Below are 20,808 nucleotides of genomic sequence, written 5' to 3'. Positions count from 1 at the left end.
CATCTCAGTGAGCCACAGTCTCTTCATCTGTGAAATGAGACTGATGTCAATTACAGTGTAGGGATAATATGAAAGTATAAATATGTTTAAGACATTAGTAGGTATTCAATAAATAATAAGCTTTGTATGGTAGGCAGCTTGATGCCATGGAGAAAAGTGTGGGCTTTAGAGCCATTCAAAACTTTTAGAATAGGATAATTAACTGTCCTTGTGCAAGTCACTTATCATTCCCGAGCCTTCCTCGGAGCCATAAAATGGGTCCTCTAATCCCTAGTACAAATTAGAAGTGAGAAGTATGAAGCTTCTACCATGTCAGTGGCAGGGGTGTATCCAGTTCTTGCCCGTATATTGTTTGTTCCCCACATCTTTACTGAGTCACTTTTAAAACATTTAAATTCATCCATTATCTTTTTCTTGCATTTTAGGGTTTGCATCTTGATTTTATTACTACTTTTATAGGCTGTTTCTGTGTTAAGATTAACCATAGCACTCTGGTGCATCTCCTAGGATACATATTCTCCTCTTAAGAGTTGAATAACATATGCAGCAGAAGCATTTTTAAAGGTCAACTATAGATTATTATTGTTCTTCCTTATTCCTTTAATTCCGTAGATAAGCCCAAGCAAAGTGAAATGTTCTCGATGGCCAGTGTATCACAAGCTAGAAAACAATTTTCCAGGAGTGAGAAAGAGTATGCTTTTCCCCTGAGCTGGAGAGTTGAAAACTTTGTGATCGTTCCCTACTAGCAGGTTAAAGCTTTGTGCTTTGAGGTCAGGGTTGTCCTGGGTTTGAATTCCAGCTTTAACACTTTCCACCTTTATGACTCTGTGTGTTTTATTCGGCCACCCTGCTTCTCAATGTTCTCATCTATAAAATCCAGGGAAAGACATTCCTTAATAAAAAATGAGATTCATGTATAAAGCAACTAATATAGAGATTGAAAATTATTTCATCTTGCAAACCAAATCTGAACAGGTAATTGGTAGTGGTTGAATGAGAGTAATGTGTGAAGGCTCCTCGTGGGGCTGAGTGAGAGAACATTCTACATGCCCAAAGATAGAGAATGAGAGGGGTAGGTGCTTATAAGTTGGGAATGTGCCCTCTATGGCTTGCTACCCTAATTCATAATAAATATTCAGTGAATAATTGTCATTGTTATTACTGAGATACAATGAATGGTTACCTGAAGTTTTCCTGAGTGGTAATGGTCTTTTACATTTTTCATACACTTGCCACGATGCATTATTACATTATATTTCTTATAGCCCTTTCATATTTCCCCATTCACGAGTTTTTCAAATTAATAAGTTACTTGTGAATTATTACTGAAGAAAATGGGCTAGACACTAATTATTTAGCAAGTTAATATTTTATCTCAAAATAGCTTTTAATAACAGATTTTTGACTTGGAAAAAATAGAACACTTTCTGAAATGATTTCAGACAACAACTTAAATATACAGATTTCAATCTCAAAAACACTGTGAAATTAGGGTTCTCTCACATTCTTTTTTTTTGTGCAGAAAACCTGTTTACTAGTCTACAAATTAGTTGAATATTTTATAAATGACAAGTAGAAGTTATGTTAAAGGTAATGATGGTACAGCTTCTAGAAGCTGACCTATGAGCACTGGAAGACCCAAAGAGGAATTTCAGGCTGATTCCAGACAGAATCTCTAATCCCTCCCATCTTTTAACTCTAACTCTGATGTTAATCTGTGTTTTCTACTGGCTTTGGAATCCACTGTAGAGATCAATATTTGGGTAGAATTTGTCATTAATTGCTTTAAATTTATCAATACTTTAGGGATTGTTGCATTCTTTCTGTTACATAAATCATATCTAATATTGTTGTAGTATGAAGAAGTGGTTTGCTTTCCCTAAAAAAAAAAAAAAAAAAAATTTACTGTTTGCTTTTTTTGGGAAACATTTGTTAGCTCAACATGGCAAAAAAGAAAAAAATTTGTGTCTGACAATGTTTTCATTTTTATAGAGATATTATAATAATGATACAAGATTATAGAAGTAGGAAAATTAAAAAAAAATTCATGCCTAATCCTACCACCAACAACTGTGAGCATTTTGTGTATTCCATTCCAGTCTTTGGTCTGTATTTCTTTGAGTGCACCCAAGCGTTCTATTTAATGTAACCAAATTCTTCTTAAATGCAAACACATTTTAAGTTTTAGATTAAAAGAAAAAATTTCCAGCTATCATTCTTATGACAGTATAGTTTAAGAACTGTTCTGAGAACTAGAAACACATTGATGTGTGTGAGTGGTATGTACATTTTTGTGCATATTATAGATTTGTCACCAGTATTTTTTACTAACAAGCCGAGCAAAGGGCACTCAAAAGGTCAGGAGACTCAAATCAATTCAATTCATCAAACATATTTGTATTGACAGCACTGTGCTAATACGAAGAGAATATGATTAAAATAAAAGGAAACTAATTCTTCCTTTGAAGCAAAGAGGTATAGCCAATATGGGTAATATATGTAGGAAAAAGCCTCTGATTATGCCTCTAAATGGAAAAAGCTATCATAATTGTGATTATTTAAGCTATAAAGGTCTACTTGACAAATAATTCAGGTTACCAGTCTATTACCTGTTCTTAGAATTGAGTACTTTCTATATTTGCAGTGCTTGTTAAAACTATAATGCTTAACTTTTAAATACACAAATCACGTTAAAATATAATATTCTCATCAGGTAAATATTCTTCCATACTATAAGCAAATAAGGGAAGGGAGATGATAATAAGTAGAGAGCTGATAGACTTTTGGCTTTATTTCCAGTTTTTTATTTTTTGTTTTTCTCTTGCTTGGCTGTTAGTGAAATACTCTTTGACGGGTAAAATTTGCATAACTTACAAATAATAACTGATGGCTGAAAGTCTTCAAACTAGCTTTGTACATGATCCTGGGCATGCTAAATAATTGTCATATATTCACTGGATTTTCCAAATGATACTCATAAATTTTATCTATTAAAATATAAAATGCAGGGTACCTGGGTGGCTCAGTTGGTTAAGCGACTGCCTTCGGCTCAGGTCATGATCCTGGAGTCCCGGGATCGAGTCCCGCGTCAGGCTCCCTGCTCAGTGGGGAGTCTGCTTTTCCCTCTGACCCTCTTCCCTCTCGTTCTCTCTCTCTCTCTATCTCATTCTCTCTCTCAAATAAATAAATAAAATCTTTAAAAAAATATATAAAATGCAAATAATTTCTGAAAGAAATCCAACACCAGTGCTTAATCCAAAATATTTCTAACTCCTTCAACTAATCTTTTCTCAACAATGTTGTAAATCTTGGCAGGACGTTAATCTTCTTTGTCTAGGTCTTCATAATTCTCTCTTACTTAGTGTGTATTCTATAAATACTTGAATTTCTGAAGGAATAAATGAATGTGAATAAAAAAGAACAACTGACTGTACATAAGAAAGAACAAGCTTATCTTTTTTTTTTTAAAGATTTATTTATTTGAGAGAGCGAGGGAACAAGCAGAGGGCAAGGCAAAGAGAGAGGAAGAGCATCTCAAGCAGACCGCCCCCCAAGTTGAGCGCAGAGCCCAGTGCGGGCGGGGCTTTATCTCCCCCTACCACCCTGAGATCATGACCTGAGCCGAAATCAAAAGTTGGACGCTCAACAAACTGATCCACCCAAGCACCCCCAAACCTATCTGTAGGAAAAAGAAAAGACAAAGGGCCTATGCTTGTGGGTCTCCTGTTACTAGATTAAAAATCAAAGCTTTATTAGCTACTAAATTTTTTAATTTAGCCATTTCACTTAATTTCTCCAAACACAAGTTTTCCTATTTGTAAAATGGAAATTATGATGACTTTTTGGGAATCAGATGAGATAATGGGTGACAGTCCTTGCCACAGCATCTGAAATTTCAAGGGATGTAAACACGATGATGTGACGCCATTGTAGCTGTTGGAAAGCTGTGGCCTCAGGTTGATCGTCATGTATTTCTTTCCAGGTGAAGCATACATGCGATTAAGCAAACTCCCTGAAGCAGAGCATTGGTATATGGAATCACTGAGATCCAAGACTGACCACATTCCTGCTCATCTTACCTATGGGAAACTGCTAGCCCTAACAGTGAGTAACCACCTTCCTTCCTCACCCTTTAGAAGCTGGTTTTCTCCATGCAGACTGAGATGAATAGAGTTTAAGGTACTGGTTCTCAGCCAGTTAACACAGACTGTTAGGGAGTAATGATGGTAACACTGTCGGAACTCTGTATAGAACCTATAGAAAAATGTATTTTTGTAGGGTTTACCATAGATAAAATGTGGTATGTCTTGATCCTTGATGTAACTTAATGGAAAAATGGAAATGGTGAATCCCAAATATGGATTGCATAATGAAATTTGTCACAATAACAATATTTGTGTAAAGATTATGTTCTACAAACCACCGTTAGCCCCAAATGGGCTACACTGTAGAATGAAGTTGGATTCTTTCCAAATAACCAGCATTATGTAAGGCTTTGCATATGTGTCAGTTAGTGTCACCTGGAATTCCTACTAATTAGAAATCATTCCATGAGAGAAGTGGCGCCATCATTTGACCACCCACTATGTGACAAGCCGCCTTGGAGGCCACATTCTCATGGAAGTGATGTTACTTTGAAGCATAAGAAATTGCTGGTATTCTACCATTGTGATTTAGAAAAACTGTAATTTCGTGTGTTTCAAAGTAAACTTAATGTCTTATTTTACACTATAGGGGATTGTTCAAAATATTTAAGTAAATTTTCTGAGTTTATCCAGCTAATAATAAGTAGCAGAACTAGCCTTCAATCCTAATCTTAATCTATTATCTGTGCTGTTTTAGTTATATCACCTAATCTCTCTTCAATATTAATAAGAATAAATGACTTCTAGAAAAGCATAGAGCAGATGAATTTATAGAAAAGTATTTTATAATTATGTAAAAGTAATATTTTATTTTCTACAGAAGATGGACTAAATACCCAAAATTATTATGTATCCATATGAAGATACCACTAAAATGCTATTAATGAAACTATGTAGGCAGACTCAGTAGCCAGAAAATATACTACTAAAATATATCTAGATATGCTTAATAAAATAGATACACTCTTAATGCATAACTGGGCTCAAAAAGTAGTGAGACAATTTCCTGGGGACTAACAATGAGGGGGTAACTGAATGCCAGAACAGTAAACAGTTGGCTGATCTGCAGCTGATTTGGGATAGTTTACCAGCTGTGGTAACAGGAGGGAATGGGTTTTTTTGTTTGTTTTCATTCTTGCGGGAAATGGAAAGCTTCAGACCAATGGAAAGCCAGGGATTAGGTACTTAAGTAAAGGAGGAAAATTCATACCTTCAGTGAAAGAATAATCTAGAATAAGTTTGCTTACTGATATAAGAAGGCATTATGAAGGTTTGCCTATCTCAGCATGGAATTTGAATGGAGAAGGAATGAGTTTGTACTACTGCCCTCCCTTTCTCAGGCTTTGAATTTTGAATTTGCTTTACTGGCATGATAATGAAATTCCTAGATCAAGAAATTAAATAAAAATCAGGCCACTAAAAACTCTTGCTGAAGAAATTACTGAAGATGTCCTTCAAAAGAACACAGATCTGGAAGGAGTTGCTGAGTATGTTGCAAAAAGAATGGTGAACAAAGAAATGGCGATCATGTGGGTAAATAAAGAATAATAATAAATATTATGCTAAATATATATAATACTGAATAAAATATTGAGAAGGAATAGTCTCACAAGAACAGTCAGAATGGTGGGGGAAATTATATTTAAACTGATTTTTGGAAGTCAGAAAGTGGAAATTGATCTGTCAGAACAGAGTCCACCATCTGAAGAGGCTTTGGAATGGGATAACAATGAATAGAGATCTTATGTACTCAAAAAGAAACTCAGAGAGACTCAAGACTTGAAGGCAGTTGGCATGGAAGAGAGTGAGTTAAGGAGCCTTTATTGAATCGGATAATCAGCGGTCAGCTGCATCTGGAACAGTCAGGTCTCTCCTCCCGTGTGTGCAATGCCAGCAACCGGGCACTCACTTCCAAGGCAGGGAAAAGGCTTATAGTGGTACAGCAGTTGAGTAAAAGAGGTTCATGATTCAGGAACAGCTTGCACGATCAAAGGTGAAATGCAAAGAGGACTGAAAAGATTGAAGCAGTGTCTTCCAGTGGAGCACACAGATTATCAGTACCCCTCCTCCACCACAAGCAGAATATCGGCACCACCGAGTTTACACTCACCCAGCACTGTGCGGCACGCACACACACACACACACACACACACACACACACACACCCCACCTCCCAAGAAATTTTTGAATTCTTATCTGGAGAAATTGAATCACCATAGGGAAAAGAAATCTTTATACCTACATTTGGAGATCACCTATTAATGGCTAGCTCCCAAACCAGATGCACAAAAGTGAATCTTTCCCATCTGGGAAGCACATCTATAGCTAAGGAACTCCATTCAGCTTTTATTAAGTAGCTTTTAAATAACAGCAGACAACCAAGGATCATCACTCATATTTAGAAAGCCTCAACTATAAAAGATTGGAACTGAAGCAAATTATTAGGAGAAGGAAACTGGAGGAAACAGAAGAAAAAATTTTTTAAGTCCTTGGAAATTTTAGAGCACCTGGGTGGCTCAGTCGTTAAGCCTCTGCCTTCAGCTCAGGTCATGAGCCCAGGGTCCTGGGATCAAGTCCCACATCAGGCTCCCTGTTTTAGTGAGGAGCCTGCCTCTCCTTTTTTCTCTGCCCCCTCCCATGCTTGTGCTGTCTCTTGCATGCTTTCTCTCTCTCAAATAAATAAATAAAATCTTAAAAAAAAAAAAAAATCCTTAGGGGCACTTCGGTGGCTCAGACAGTTAAGCATCTGCCTTTAGTTCAGGTCATGATCCCGGGGTCCTGGGATTGAGCCCCGCATCAGGCGCCCTGCTCCTCGGGGAGCCTGCTTCTCCCTCTGCCTGCTGCTTGCCCTGCTTATGCTCTCTCTCTGCCAAATAAATAAACAAAATCTTTAAAAATAAATAAATAAAAATAAATCCTAGAGATGGTAACATAGCATTTTATAAAGCAGGATGCCATAAAAACATAAATAATGAAAAAAATAACCAAGAAAGAGCTTTTAGAAATTAAAAAGATGATGGCAAACAATTTTCATTTAAAGGTTGGGAGAATAGGGGCACCTAGCTGGCTCAGTTGGTAGAGCATGGGACTTGATCTTAGGGTTGTGAATTCAAGCCCACATTGGGTGTAGAGATTACTAAATAAATGAATAAATAAATAAATAAAGGTTAGGGGACTAAAGTTGAGGAAATCTTTCCATATGCAAACAAAAAAATGAAGAAATAAGAAATATGAAGGCAGAAATTATAAAAGAAACTAATATGGAGGCCTAATAGAGAAAGAACAGAGAAAGGGAAAGGAGAACATTACTCAGAATTGGAGGGTATAAGTTGCTATTACTACCATTTACAGGATCACTATTGGAATAAATTTGTTTTACCGTATAAACATCTTTTCATTTCCTATTCTAACAGGATGATAATTCACGCAGTTGCACTTAAGAACAGAATTCGTATCTACCTCTTGCCGCAACTGCTATCTTTGAGATGTTCTTACGGAATTCAAATGGAAACATTTTTAATTAGATTGATAAATGGCCCCCTTCAAAAAAATCTATAAAAGTTTAAGATGCCTGATTTTTTTTTTTAAAAAGTCATTTAGCAAAGAAAAAAAGATGAAAGCTCAAATGTACTTAATTCTGAATCTACCTAGACCGTGACACTGCTTTGGATATAGAAACCATGTGTTCTTTTTTTCTTCCTCATTTCAAGCCTGAATATTTTAAGTTTCCTGTACAAAAATATGATTTTACAGGCTGCTTTATTTTTTAGAAGGCATTTTTTTTTAAAAGAGACAAGATTTAGAAGTTTTAATTTACTGAAACATATGGAAAGGAAGGAAAGACTCGTGTATTACAATCCAAACTTTAATTCCCCCCCCAACCAAACTTTTATAGTTTCCGACTAGCTGATTAGATGAAATACAAGCCTTATTATGGAAAGGCTTAAACTCACCTTGCCAATACCCCCACAACCGTCTTTAGCAGTCTCTTTTTGAATTATGAGATTTGGCAAATTTCTTATCCCAATGGATTGCCTTTGTCTAATTTTGGGTTTGTTGGCCTGGTAATATGCCATTGACTTAACATGGAATTGGCAAGGTGGAAAATGCCACACATTTTGACTTCTGAAAGCTTTAAATATATTATAAAATGGAATTGTCTATTAATCTCAAGAGAAGAGGAATAGAAATGGGGTGTGGTGTTTTCACTGTTTGGTCAAAACTGACCACAGTTGAAATATGTAAAAGTGACATGCAGCTAAATCAGACTTAAGACTGTAGTATAAGATTTTATGTAAGAATTATATTTTATAAGAGAAATTAGAAAAAATAAAAGATTGCTGGTGGTTTCATTACAGCCAGTATGTTTTTTGTGCAAATTTTTCTTTAAGGGTTTGTAGTATTTATGGTATTTAGAAAACTTCAAATCGATTTTGAGTTTCCCAGAATGCTTTGACAAATTCCATAAATCAGATCCTTTTTTATTCCCCTGGAAAATGTCCTTTGTCTCTTTCCCCACTCAAATTTTATTACTTCTGTGAAGTCTTGCCTGAGTCTTTCAAGCAGTCATTTTTTTCTTCTCTGTACATCCATAGCCCTGGTTTCAGTATCTCTATAATAGCACTTCCCAGATCGATGGCAGATGTAAATCTACATCTTTTGACCATAGACATGGAGGAGGAGCTAACTTTTCACTTATCTTTTTTATCCCTTCACTATGTGGCATTTCCCTATCTTGGTATAACTATCCCTGTATTCTCTTGTACCTTTCAGTTTTTAAGTTATTTAAGGGCTGGGTACATGACTTCTTAATATTTTTGTTTCCCTGCTCTGATCCGTGTTTCCCCATTAATCCCTTCATTTAGGCAGCATGTGTATTGAAACTTACTACTCCATTCTAGGCATCACTCGACTTCCAATGATATGTACTGAATAAATGAACAAGAATGGCATGATTATACAGTGGACATGGGCTAATCCTCCAAGACCCTAGTGGGCATAAAAGGGGTATATATTTCTTGAGTGCTTGTGGTTGACATGTTATTTTGGGAAGCTTTACAATAAGTATTATCCTCTTTTTATAAATGAGGAAACTCAGCTTCAAAGATTCAAGCAACATCTCCAAGAATAACTTAGCTACTAAATAGCAGAATTGGATATAACCTCAGGGTTTTCTGAATTGAACATCAGTAATTTTAGCTTTATATTAAATAGTTTTAAAAGTGGAGTCTTTGTTTTTTTTAACCCCTTGTCACACCTGATTGGAGATTCCAAAAGTAAGCCGGTACTTCATACCACCCCATTTTTATAACTTATTTTAAACATCACCTCTAAGTCTAGTTTAGTTTAAGTGCTTTAAACACATTTTTATTATTAGACATCATAGGTCGTGAACTTGAGACTTCTGTTTTCGGCTGTTGGCACTTTTAGGTCCTACACTGTAACTAGAATACAAATTTTCCAGGATACCGTAGAGAATAGCTCTGCCTTAGGGTCACTGGTACCCTCCATGTTTAAATATAGTTGGGCCCGGGTGACATCTCTCTAAAATATATGGAACTTTCATACCAATGTCATGTCCAATTAAAATACTGAACACGAGCTCTCTTTAAAATTGTGATTTATTCCTTGTTTGAACTTTGTTACCTAGGGCTAATGGCCTGAATTTCAAATTGGGCATGCATTAAGAGAGAAAGGAAGGAATAACATTTCCATTATTTTGGTATTTTAGATGATTTTTATAGTTGTTTCTAAAGCTGTGTGTTCTCTACTTGTGTGCACATCCTTACTTTAATTTTTCTTGGTCTTCCTCTCTTTTTGTCCTCTTCAATTTATTTAAGCCAAATATTTTGTGGTTTTTGTGAGCCAGTAAAATTAATATTGACTTAAATTGTAGTAAAAGCTCCTTGGCTGTTAGCTTATTTTCCAGGTTTGGGTTAGTAAGAGAGAAGGAAGGATATGGGAGACTCTGACAGTAATTCTTGATACAGAAAACCTTTATTTTGGCTACTGCATGGAAGCACTGAGCCAGATTTCTGTGTCTAGCCAAAGTTAATTGGGCTACATAAAACTCCAGTTGTGAAAGTACTTGTGGTTCCATAGTAAAGTTCCATTCCCCAAGGCCACGATGGTGTCGAGGTTGTCCATCTGGAAGGGCAGTGCTGTGTGTTTCCTTGGGTTTTTTGTAATAATTATTGCTGTTTAGACCTGAGATTATTTTTCCATTTGGTTCTCTTTAAAGCAAAGCTCTTCTCATTTTGTATGTTGGCTAGCGTTTGGGTTGCTTTGTTTTATTACAGTCGCTGCACAGCCATGTTTAGATTGGAGGAAGAGGGAGACAAAATTACCCTGTGACTCTGACTGGATGATTATTATGGAGATGTGCAGTTCAAGCTACAAAATGTATTCCATGAAAAGAGAAGGCATAATATCACATATATCATTCTACTGAAATACTGAAGGAAATGTAGAAGAAAGCTTAATTTATAGTATTCAGCTAAGTATTTTATATGAAGTTACCTCATTTAAGCATAACTTAGCATTCTGGAGATAGTAAAGTTATCATTGTATTATTTTTGCTCTGAAGCATAATGAATCTGGTTGTTTGCTTTTTTTTTAGAAACCACTCACTCACTTTAAGATATGCATTTTGTTATTTAGAATCAATCTTACAATTACTGTCCTTATTGCTACTAAGTGACAGGACTCCAGATATCTCAAAATATTCCGGACTTTTATTTTGTTTTTGTATGTCAGTTAGTAGAAGTCATTCTTAGAGATATTCTGTTTTGCCAGATAGTCTCAGGAATCATAAAAATTAAAATGATCAAGTCCTTAGGCAGTAAGGGACACATGAAATAATTCTAGCTGCTTTATCACTACATATACATACTGCTATGTTTGAAAAAAAAAGTTAGCTTTTTCTGTAGGGGTAAGTAAGGTTATATTGCTTTTAAACCAACTTACGTTGCATTGTTATTTTGTTGATTTGGTTTCTGTGTTTTGTCTGTAGTTATCATCTAGTGCAATTTAAGTAGCCCAGCAGGCTCAGGCCTCATAAGCCCCCTGTACTCTGGCATCCCACATTATTGAAATGATGAAGATGGAGAAGTGGTGTTTCCCTTAAATATACCTTGGCTTTCTTGCAGGAGTCCAAAAAAAACAATCCTTTATTAAAAAAAAAACAAAACAAAAAAACCAAAAAACCCTCCATTTTTATACACATTTTCTGAGCCTGAACTTCATTTCAGGCTCCATAGTAAACAGTGGGGATGCAAAGACCAGCAGGGCATTTCCTTCACCTCAAGAAAGCCTCAATGTCTTCTGTTTAGGAGAAATTCATAACAAGGCGATCCATAGCCACTGTAGCTGTGGGCTGCCATTCTTTTGACTTTTGTCATGGCTTTTGTTTCAGAAGGGACAGTTACGTAGGTACCTTAATCTTACTTCCTTACTCTTTAATTTTTATTATAGGCATGGGATTCCACACCACTTGGTAGGCATTTTTCTTCCACTTTACAGTTCTTTAATTACTTAAATGAGCCCCAGTGATGTATTCTTATACTACATATATTATACTTCATGACTTCCATCTTGTTATTCTTTGACTCTCCTGTCATGTAATACAGCATGGAAACATTTTAATGTGAGTTAAACACTTTCTATTTTATGTTTTTATATTTTCCTCACTTGACAATTTTTTTTTTCCTAATAGAAGATTTGAGTAGCTTTCCTTGTTAGAACAGCATCCTGTTCTAAGGCTATGTTTATCTTTAGGAAGGGTGGTACACAAAACATACATTTTCAAAAACAGGTATCTTTTCTCACAAGTAGTTGTTAGATCAATATTTTTGCAAAAGGCTATTGCCTTTTTTTTTCCCCCGTGGCATATGGATATGGACATATATATTCCATATATGTTCACACACACACACACACACACACACACACACACACAAAGGAGGCCACATCTGTTCTAAGATGTGAAAGTTTTCATTTTCGCAGTCTCATAAATAGGTTCAAATCAGCCCAACCATGAATATGTTCACAAACCCATAAAGTTTTTGTGTTTCCTCTTATATTTACCCACATTACATTTGAGGGGTACCTCCTGCAATTAGCTAATACTTGTTATCCTGCAATGAACTAAACATTTTATATATGCTAATCCAATATGTCCTCATGCAATGCCACAATCTAGATACCATTATATAGAAGGAAGCTGAGGTTCACAGAGGTTCAATCAAGATCAGTGTCCAAAGCCTGTTGGATTATACCACCCCTAGATTTTTCCAAAAGCTGTACGATTTAAATTGCTCTCCAGCCTTTTGTTTATTATGATAAAACACACATAGATGGTGCCTCATGTGCGTGAATGTCTAACTTCCAAATGCACAAAAATTTATTTTTAAAACAGATCTTCATTCAGTTTTTAGATTTTCTCATAATGCAGTTCTGAAGTGAAAAGATACTTTCTGTGTATATTGTTCGATAAAAAAAGAATTTTAACGGGTTATTGTAAAATGGCTTCAGCTATCTTTGGATGTTAAGTAACAAGGAAATAGTGAAGTTTAAATTTTTAATTTAAATATGGTATTTATGGTATATGGCACACCATATATGGCATAGAGGTTCTCTCATATTTTAGGTTTTGAAGGAGGCTCTGTGATATTCCCGACTGAAGGGGAGGACAGTGTAGGATGTCTGGGAGTCATGACTGCTGACCTTTACCTGGAAGAACATTGAGTTGGAGCCGAAACCACCTGAGATTTACCTGCCTAGATATTTATTTCTTCTCTTATTGGGAAGCATAGTTCTTTTCAAAGGCTTAACATTGCCGGACTCTCATTTCTGAGGTATAATTGAGTCTCTTTGTCAAAAGTGACAAGATAAGGTACACTCTTGACTGTTCACTCTAACTCATGTTCATCGTAATAATACTGTAGGTGGCAACATACAGGATTCTCCCACAAACAGGATCCTTGGGTCAGTTTGATATTAGCCATGTGGCCTTGGGTTTAAGGTGGGCACAGACCATGTATTATATGTATTATGATGTCATATAGTGACAGAATTAGGTACTGTAGTTGTTAGATGTAATAGTCTGGGAAATTTTTGTCCCTGAGAAATAATATATAGTATATTTTATTTCTTATTTCTTGAGACGAAACAGTAATAGAAGAACAAGATTTCTGTCTGCTTGAATCAGAAATTTACTCACCTTAGGCAGAAAATTACTGACCAGGAGCCCACGCTCTTACATTTTTAAGATACCTTTGCATACCTCACAAAGATCACCTCAGCAGAGGTATGAGATTTAGCTGAAATCTGTCATTGGGGTTCAAGATAGTTTCCTGAGGGTATCTGTTTTCTTTTTCTTTCTTTTTTTTTTTTTTTCCCCACCTAGGGTGCACATTCTTCACAACTGGTAATTATCTTCTGCACTTCATTTTCACTTATGTGGAAGACGGGTCTTGCATCCTGCCCCCGCCCCTACTCCAACAGTACACTAATACCTTCCTCTGTATAAACAGACACACACACACACACGTATATGTATGACACCTATTGAAGTTGGGAACTTTGCTATGACTATAAATATTAACTAAGTTGATCCAGTCAGTAGTTACATGGCAAGGATGGATTTTACTTGATAATAAAAAGAGAGGTTTCAAATACAATGAAACTTAAAGGTGCCACAATTTTGCCACTGCCATTATTGTTTGGAAAGTTTCTATTAAAACATCATGCCCAGAATGTATTCCATAGACATTAGTATATCTAGGTATTACTTAAAAATTTTTTTTAGTGTGGGAAAAACTGCATACCATAGTTCCTTCTTTTTTTTTTAAGATTTTATTTATTTATTTGACAGAGAGAGAGACAGCGAGAGAGGGAACAAAAGCAGGGTGAGTGGGTGAGGGAGAAGCAGGCTTCCCGCTGAGCGGGGAGCCCGATGGGGGGCTCGATCCCAGGACCCTGGGATCATGACCTGAGCCGAAGGCAGACGCTTAAACAATTGAGCCACCCAGGCGCCCCCCCTTCTTAATATGTTATTATTCATACTATTAAAGGCTCTGAAAGTCTTTTTGTATTTAAAGCCCTACTTAGTGTATTTGTCACGGATCCCTTCTTTTTAATATGAATCTCTTATCATCCAGAGAAAAGAATGTTCTGCCAAATGAACTCTGAGGAATATATAATATACCAAATTGAAAGGGGGTGGGACAGAGAGAGTGCAGAAGTCCTAGAAATATACCTAAGTGAAAAAGGCACTGAGTTTTACCTGGTAGACCAATGAGTTGGAGCTAGAACACCTGCTAAACTAGTAATTTCTTTCTTAAGTAGTCATTCAATTTTAAACATCTAAGAACTTTAGTGAGTGTAGTTCGTTGCTTTCCTCTATAATAGATAGACAGAGTTAGTAGGAAAGTTCCAGAAATCAGGACAGAGATACCACCAAGGCCAACATTTTGGAAGAAAATGTTTATTCACATTGGGGCTAGGACTACTCTAAAAATAGCTATTTGTCTAAATTAGTTCAAAACCAGAATGAATTGAACTACAGTTGTTAATGTTATAAGGTGGATGTGTTTGGCATCTCCAGAATACAGGTAGAGAAAAACAACTTTGTTTTTATGCTCACTAAATTTGAGCTGTTATTTTGAAAGAAGAAATTCACTTTATTAATTTGTGACTAGATGTAAATTATCTTTTAATTGTTTTTTTTATTTCTGAAGTAGAAATAGCATTTGATCGTGGCCATATTTAAGATCTTTTCCTGACATGCCTGTACTAAATGCTTATACTTAAATCCTACAAAGAGTAGTACATAGAGGAATTAGTTTTGATTTTGCTTGAGTTTTTTCCTTTGCCTGGAATAATCTCATCTTCCCATTTAGCAGTTTGAATCATAATCGGTGTTTAAAAAGATTTGTATTTTATGAATTTGCTGTTGTTACAAACTATTTCGAGCATATGGGAAAAGAGAATGTTGTAACAAATACCCATGTATTTTCAAATCAAATAAGCCAAAGGCTAAAATTTTGTGACATTTACATTAGATTTTTAAGAAACTAATTTTTTAAGTAAACACTTTTAGAACAGTTTTAGATTAAAGAATTATTGTGAAGTTAGTACAGAGAGTTCTAACCAATATTCTCTATTAACTTCATGTTCTAGTATGGTACATTTATCATGATTAATGAGCCAATATTCATATGTTATTATTAAATTAAGTTTATATTTTACTCAGGTATGTTCACTTTTTCCCTGCTGTCCTTTTGTTGTGCCAAGATCCTACACTTCATCTAGTTGCCTTGCCTCCTTAGCTCTACCTGGCTATGATAGTTTTTCGGGCTTTGCTTGTTACAGAGGAGTACTGTCATATATTTTGTAGAATGTTCCTCAATTGGTCTTTGGCTGATATTTTGTTATTAGACTGGAGTTACTAGTTTTGAGGAGGAAGATCATAGAGATAAAGTATCCTTCTCATCATATCAAATCAAGGATATTTGTATATTATCAATATGACTGACCACTGTTTATATTAACTCTGATGACCTGGCTTGAGGTTGTTTTTATCAGATTGCTCCAGTGTAAAAACTCTTTTTTTATACCCTCTCTTTCCATATTGTAGTCTTTGGAAGGAGGTTGCTATGTGTGGTTCATATTTAAGGAGTGCAGATATTCTCTCTGCATAAATTATTTGGAATTCTTCTGCATGAGGGCTTTGTCTCTTCTCCCCAATTATCTATTCAAAATTTTATGTTCGTTTATACATTGGATTATAACATGATACTACTGCTTTATTTAGTTTGTTGCTCAGATTAGTTCTTTGCCCAACTTTGACCAACAGAAACTCTTTCAGAGGCCTATACGTCCCCTTGACATACCTTCATCATTGTGTGTGTGTGTGTGTGTGTGTGTGTGTGTGTGTGTGTTTTCCTTTGGGAACTTTCTTACTTTCTGTCACTAAAACATGCTCCAGGCTCATCTTACATATTTACAGCCCAAGTTCTAGAATCAGGCATTTTTCCAAGGAGCTCTGGTTCCTTTTATTGGAGAATGATTTAGAATCCAAGAACTTGGTTCTTAGGTGTACTTATTGCTACTGGGGTGTTGCTTCTGGGCTCTTCTCAGGTGATGGAAATGTATGGCTATATACTAACCAATGTATATACACATACCTATAATATACTATATGTAACTGTATCTGTTTTAAACTAAACACAAGTTCATACTGATGCCTTTCGTTCTAATCCATTACCGTATAAATCTTTCTAGTTTCCTTTTCTTCTTCATCTGTCACTTCCATTAGAGAGAAATCTGGCTTCCACCATCCACCATACATTTTCTTATCTGTTCAGATTCTACTATTCATGTATAGTTGTTTTAGAATTGCTCACCTGTACTGCCATGGGAAAGAGCTTTACCATCTAAAAGATTGTTCTTGTGTGTAATTTCTTTTGCCTTCTGTTTTACACACTTCACTCATTTTCCAACTTAACATAGATTAGCTCCTTGGCCCCTCACTACATTCAGTGAGTTTGTTTCATGTGTTTGTCTTATATCATGATTCTTTTGTCACATTCTGTATTCCATCCTGGTACCCCCTGACCCTCTCATTAGCCTCCCCTTTATGTGTAATAATTTTCCTTTCTCTGAGGTCTTTGTCTGAAAGTAATACTCCAACTTTATTTGATTAGTGTTAGCATCGTTTATCTTTATCCCTTTGCTTTACTTATCAGTCTTTATATTGAAAGTGGGTGTTTTGTAAACATATAGTTGGTCTCTTTTTATTATTATTATTATTATTATTATTATTATTCACTCTGACAGTCTCTGCTTTTAATTGGAATATTTATAGACTATTCACATTTGGAGTGATTATTGACATATTTGAATTAATATTAGCCATGTTTGTAACTATTTTTCTTATTGTCAGAGGCTTCTTTTTCTTCTACCTTGCTTTTTTATGTGTGTGTGGTTAAAAAAATATAAGAAAATTACCATCATAACCATTTCTAAGCATATAGTACAGTAGTGTTAACCATATGCACATGCAGATCTCTAAAAATTTTCCATCTTACAAAAGTGAAATTCTGTACCCACTGAACAATATAGCTCCCCTCCTCCCTGCAGCCTCTGGCAAACATCATTCTATCCTCTGTTTCCGAGTTTGACCACTTTAGATATCTCATACATGGAGAATCATGCAACATTTGTCTTCTGTGACTGGATGATTTCACTTAGCATAATTGTCTCCAAAGTTCTTCCATTTTGTAGACTATGACAGGATTTCCTTCTTTTTAAGGCTGGATAATATTTCATTGTATGTATAGACCATGTTTTCCTTATCTGTTCATCTGTCAGTAGTCACTTAGGTTGATTCCACTTCTTGGCTGTTGTGAGTAATGCTACAATGAACATGGGTATGCTGCACATAGCACTTCAAGATCCTGTTTTCGGTTGTTTTGGATATATACTCAAGAGAGAGATTGCTGGGGGCGCCTGGGTGGCTCAGTTGGTTAAGCGACTGCCTTCGGCTCAGGTCATGATCCTGGAGTCCCAGGATCGAGTCCCACATCAGGCTCCCTGCTCAGCAGGGAGTCTGCTTCTCCTCTGACCCTCTTCCCTCTCGTGCTCTCTATCTCTCATTCTCTCTCTCTCAAATAAATAAAATCTTTAAAAAAAAAAAAAAAGAGAGAGATTGCTGGATCATGTGGTAATTCTATTTCTCATTTTTTGAGGAACTTCTATAACTGTTTTCTGTAGCAGCTGTACCATTTTACATTCCCACCAACAGTGTACAAGGCTTCCAGTTTCTCCATATCCTCATTAACACTTGTTGTTTTCTGTTTTGTGTGTGTGTGTTTGTGGTGTTTTTGTTTTTGTTTTGTTTTGTTTTGATAGTGGCCAACTTAACAGGTGTGAAGTGACCTCTTACTGTGGTTATGATTTGCATCTCTGTAATGATTAGTGATGTTGAACATCTTTTCATATGCTTGTTGGATATTTGTTCCTTGGAGCAATGTCTATTAAAGTCCTTTGCCTGTTTTTAATCAGATTATTTGCTTTTTGTTTGTGGTGTTGATGACTTATAGGAGTTATTTCTATATTCTTGATATTATCCCCTTATCAAATATATGGTTTGCAGGTATTTTTTCCATTTTCATAGGGTGCCTTCTCATTTTGTTATATTTTTTCTTTTGCTACACAGAACTTTTTTTTTAAGCTTGATGTGGTCCCATTTGTCTATTTTTACTTTTGCTCCCTGTTCTTTTGGTATCATATCCAAGAAATTATTGCCAAATCCACTGTCATAAATCTTTTCTCTTGTTTTATTCTAGAAATTTTATGTTTTCAGATCTTATGTTTAGGTTTTAACCCATATTGAGTTAATTTTTGTATATCGTGTAAGGTAAGGATCTAACTTTGTTTTGCACGTGGATATCCAGTTGCCGCAGCACCTTTTGTTGAAGAGACTATCCTTTCTTCAATTGCATGGCTTTGGCCATATACATAAGGGTTTATTTCTGGGCTCTTATTTTTGTTCCACTGTCTAAAGGTCTGTCTTGTCTATCTTTATGCCCATGCCACACTGTTTTTATTATGGTTTTTAATGTTTTAAAATCAGAAAGTCTGAGACCTCTAGCTTTTGTTCTTTCTCAAGATTGTTTTGGCTATTTGGGGTTCTTTGAGATTCCATATAAATTTTAGGAAGTTTTTTTTGTTTGTTTGTTTTTTGTTTGTTTGTTTGTTTTGGAAAAAATGCCATTTGGGTTTTGATCAGGATTGCATTGAGTCCGTAGATTGTGTTGGGTAGTATGGACATTTTAACAATATTAACAATATTAAGTCTACTAAGCCATGGACACAACATGGCTTTCCTTTTATTTCTGTCTTTTTAAATTTATTTCAGCCATATTTTGTAGTTTTTAGTGTCCAAGTCTTTTCCCTCCTAGGTGAGGTTTATTCCTAAGTACTCTTTTTGATGCTATTGTAAATGGTATGTTTTCCTTAATTTAATTTTTAGGTTACTTATAATTAGCATATAAAAAGACAACTGATCTCTGCATGTTAATCCTGTATCCTACAACTTACTGGAATTTATTAGTTCTCACAGTTTTTTGTTGGAATCTTTAGTGTTTTCTGCATATAAGATCATGTAGTCTGCTAACAGAGATATTTTATTTTTTTCTTTCCGTTTTGGATTCCTTTTATTTATTTTTCTTGCCTAATTGTTCTGGCAAGAACTTCCAGTACTATGTTGAATAAAAATGGTGAGAGTGGGCATCCTTGTCTTGTTCCTAATTTTAAAGGAAAAGCTTTCGGTTTTTTACTGTTGAGTATGATGTTAGCTATGAGTTTTTCATATATGACCTTTATTATGTTGATGTAAATTTTTTCTGTTACTAGGTTTTTGAGTGTTTTTATCATGAAAGGGTATTGAATTTTGTGAAATGCTTTTCCTATATCAATTTAGATGAGCATGTGAATTCCCTCAGTTTTTATTTGTCTAGAAAGTATTTCTACTTTACTTTCTTTTTTTTTAAGATTTTATTTATTTATTTGACAGAGACACACAGCAAGAGAGGGACCAAAAGCAGGGGGAGTGGGAGAGGGAAAAGCAGTCTCCCCGCCGAGCAGGGAGCCCAATGTGGGGCTCGATCCCAGGACCCTGGGATCATGACCTGAACTGAAGGCAGATGCTTAATCACTGAACCACCCAGGCACCCCATCTACTTTACTTTCTAAGGATGGTTTTATGAGATATAAAATTCCAGGTTTGTGTTGTGGATCTTTTTTTTTTTTTTTTTCCTCTCTCAACATTTTGAATGTTTCACTTTCTTAATGGTTTCTGATGAGAAGGCCAATGTAATTCTGAACTTTGTTCCTCCATGTGTAAGGTGTTTGTTTGCATGTGTGTGTATTTTTACCTCTGACTTCCTTCAAGTTTTTCTCTTGCCTTTGGTTTTTTACAGTTTGGATATAATATACCTAGGCTTATTATTTTTGGAATTAATCTTGCTTGGTGTTCTCTGAGTTTTCTGAATCTGTAGTTTGGTGTCTGTTATTAATTTTGGAAAGTTTCCATCATTATTACTTTAAATATTTCTCCAGTTCTGTTCTCTGTCTTCCCCTTCTGATATTCCAGTTACTCATGTGTTAACATATTTTGAGATTTTCCCACAGTTCTTGTGTGTTTTGTACTTTTCATTCATTTTTGTATAATGATGCATTTCAGTTTGGGAGGTTTATACTGACCTATCTTCAAGCTCATTGATTCTTTCCTTGGCCATACTGAGTCTTCTGATGATCCCATCAAATGCATTCTTCATTTCAGTTATGATTTCTAGCATCTCCTTTTAATTCTTTCTTAGAATTCCTTTCTCTCTGTTTACATTATGTATCTGTTCTTGCACGTTGTCTACTTTTTCCATTAGAGTCGTTAACATATTAATCATAGTTATTTTAAGTTCCCTTTCTGACAATTCCATCTGTTTCATATTCTAACATCTGAGTCTGGTTCTGACGCTTTCTTTGTCTTTTTGGACTGTGTTTTTCTTTCTTTTTGGCATGTCTTGTCATTTTTTTTGTTGAATACCAGACATGTTGAATTGGTAATAGGAATTCAAATTAATAGGCTTCTAATGTGAGG

The 20,808-nt window shown here is 35.5% G+C and overlaps 1 protein-coding gene across 2 annotated transcripts in view; it reads left to right on the top strand.

Annotated features, from left to right (window-relative positions):
• Nucleotides 1-20,808, top strand: part of TMTC2 (transmembrane O-mannosyltransferase targeting cadherins 2) — a 391,310-nt gene that overhangs the window by 264,416 nt on the left and 106,086 nt on the right. For both annotated transcript variants that reach the window (XM_025882606.2, XM_073900582.1), the window contains one exon: nt 3,983-4,104. In XM_025882606.2, the coding sequence (XP_025738391.1) occupies nt 3,983-4,104 (122 nt within the window). The remainder of the gene's footprint in view (nt 1-3,982; nt 4,105-20,808) is intronic.

Source organism: Callorhinus ursinus, unplaced genomic scaffold, assembly GCF_003265705.2.
Source record: "Callorhinus ursinus isolate GAN/ISIS: 27379988/994484 unplaced genomic scaffold, GSC_fseal_2.0 scaffold14, whole genome shotgun sequence".
Classification (NCBI taxonomy): domain Eukaryota; kingdom Metazoa; phylum Chordata; class Mammalia; order Carnivora; family Otariidae; genus Callorhinus; species Callorhinus ursinus.
Note: the sequence above shows the minus strand (reverse complement) of the source record. Positions and strands in the feature narration are given on the sequence as shown.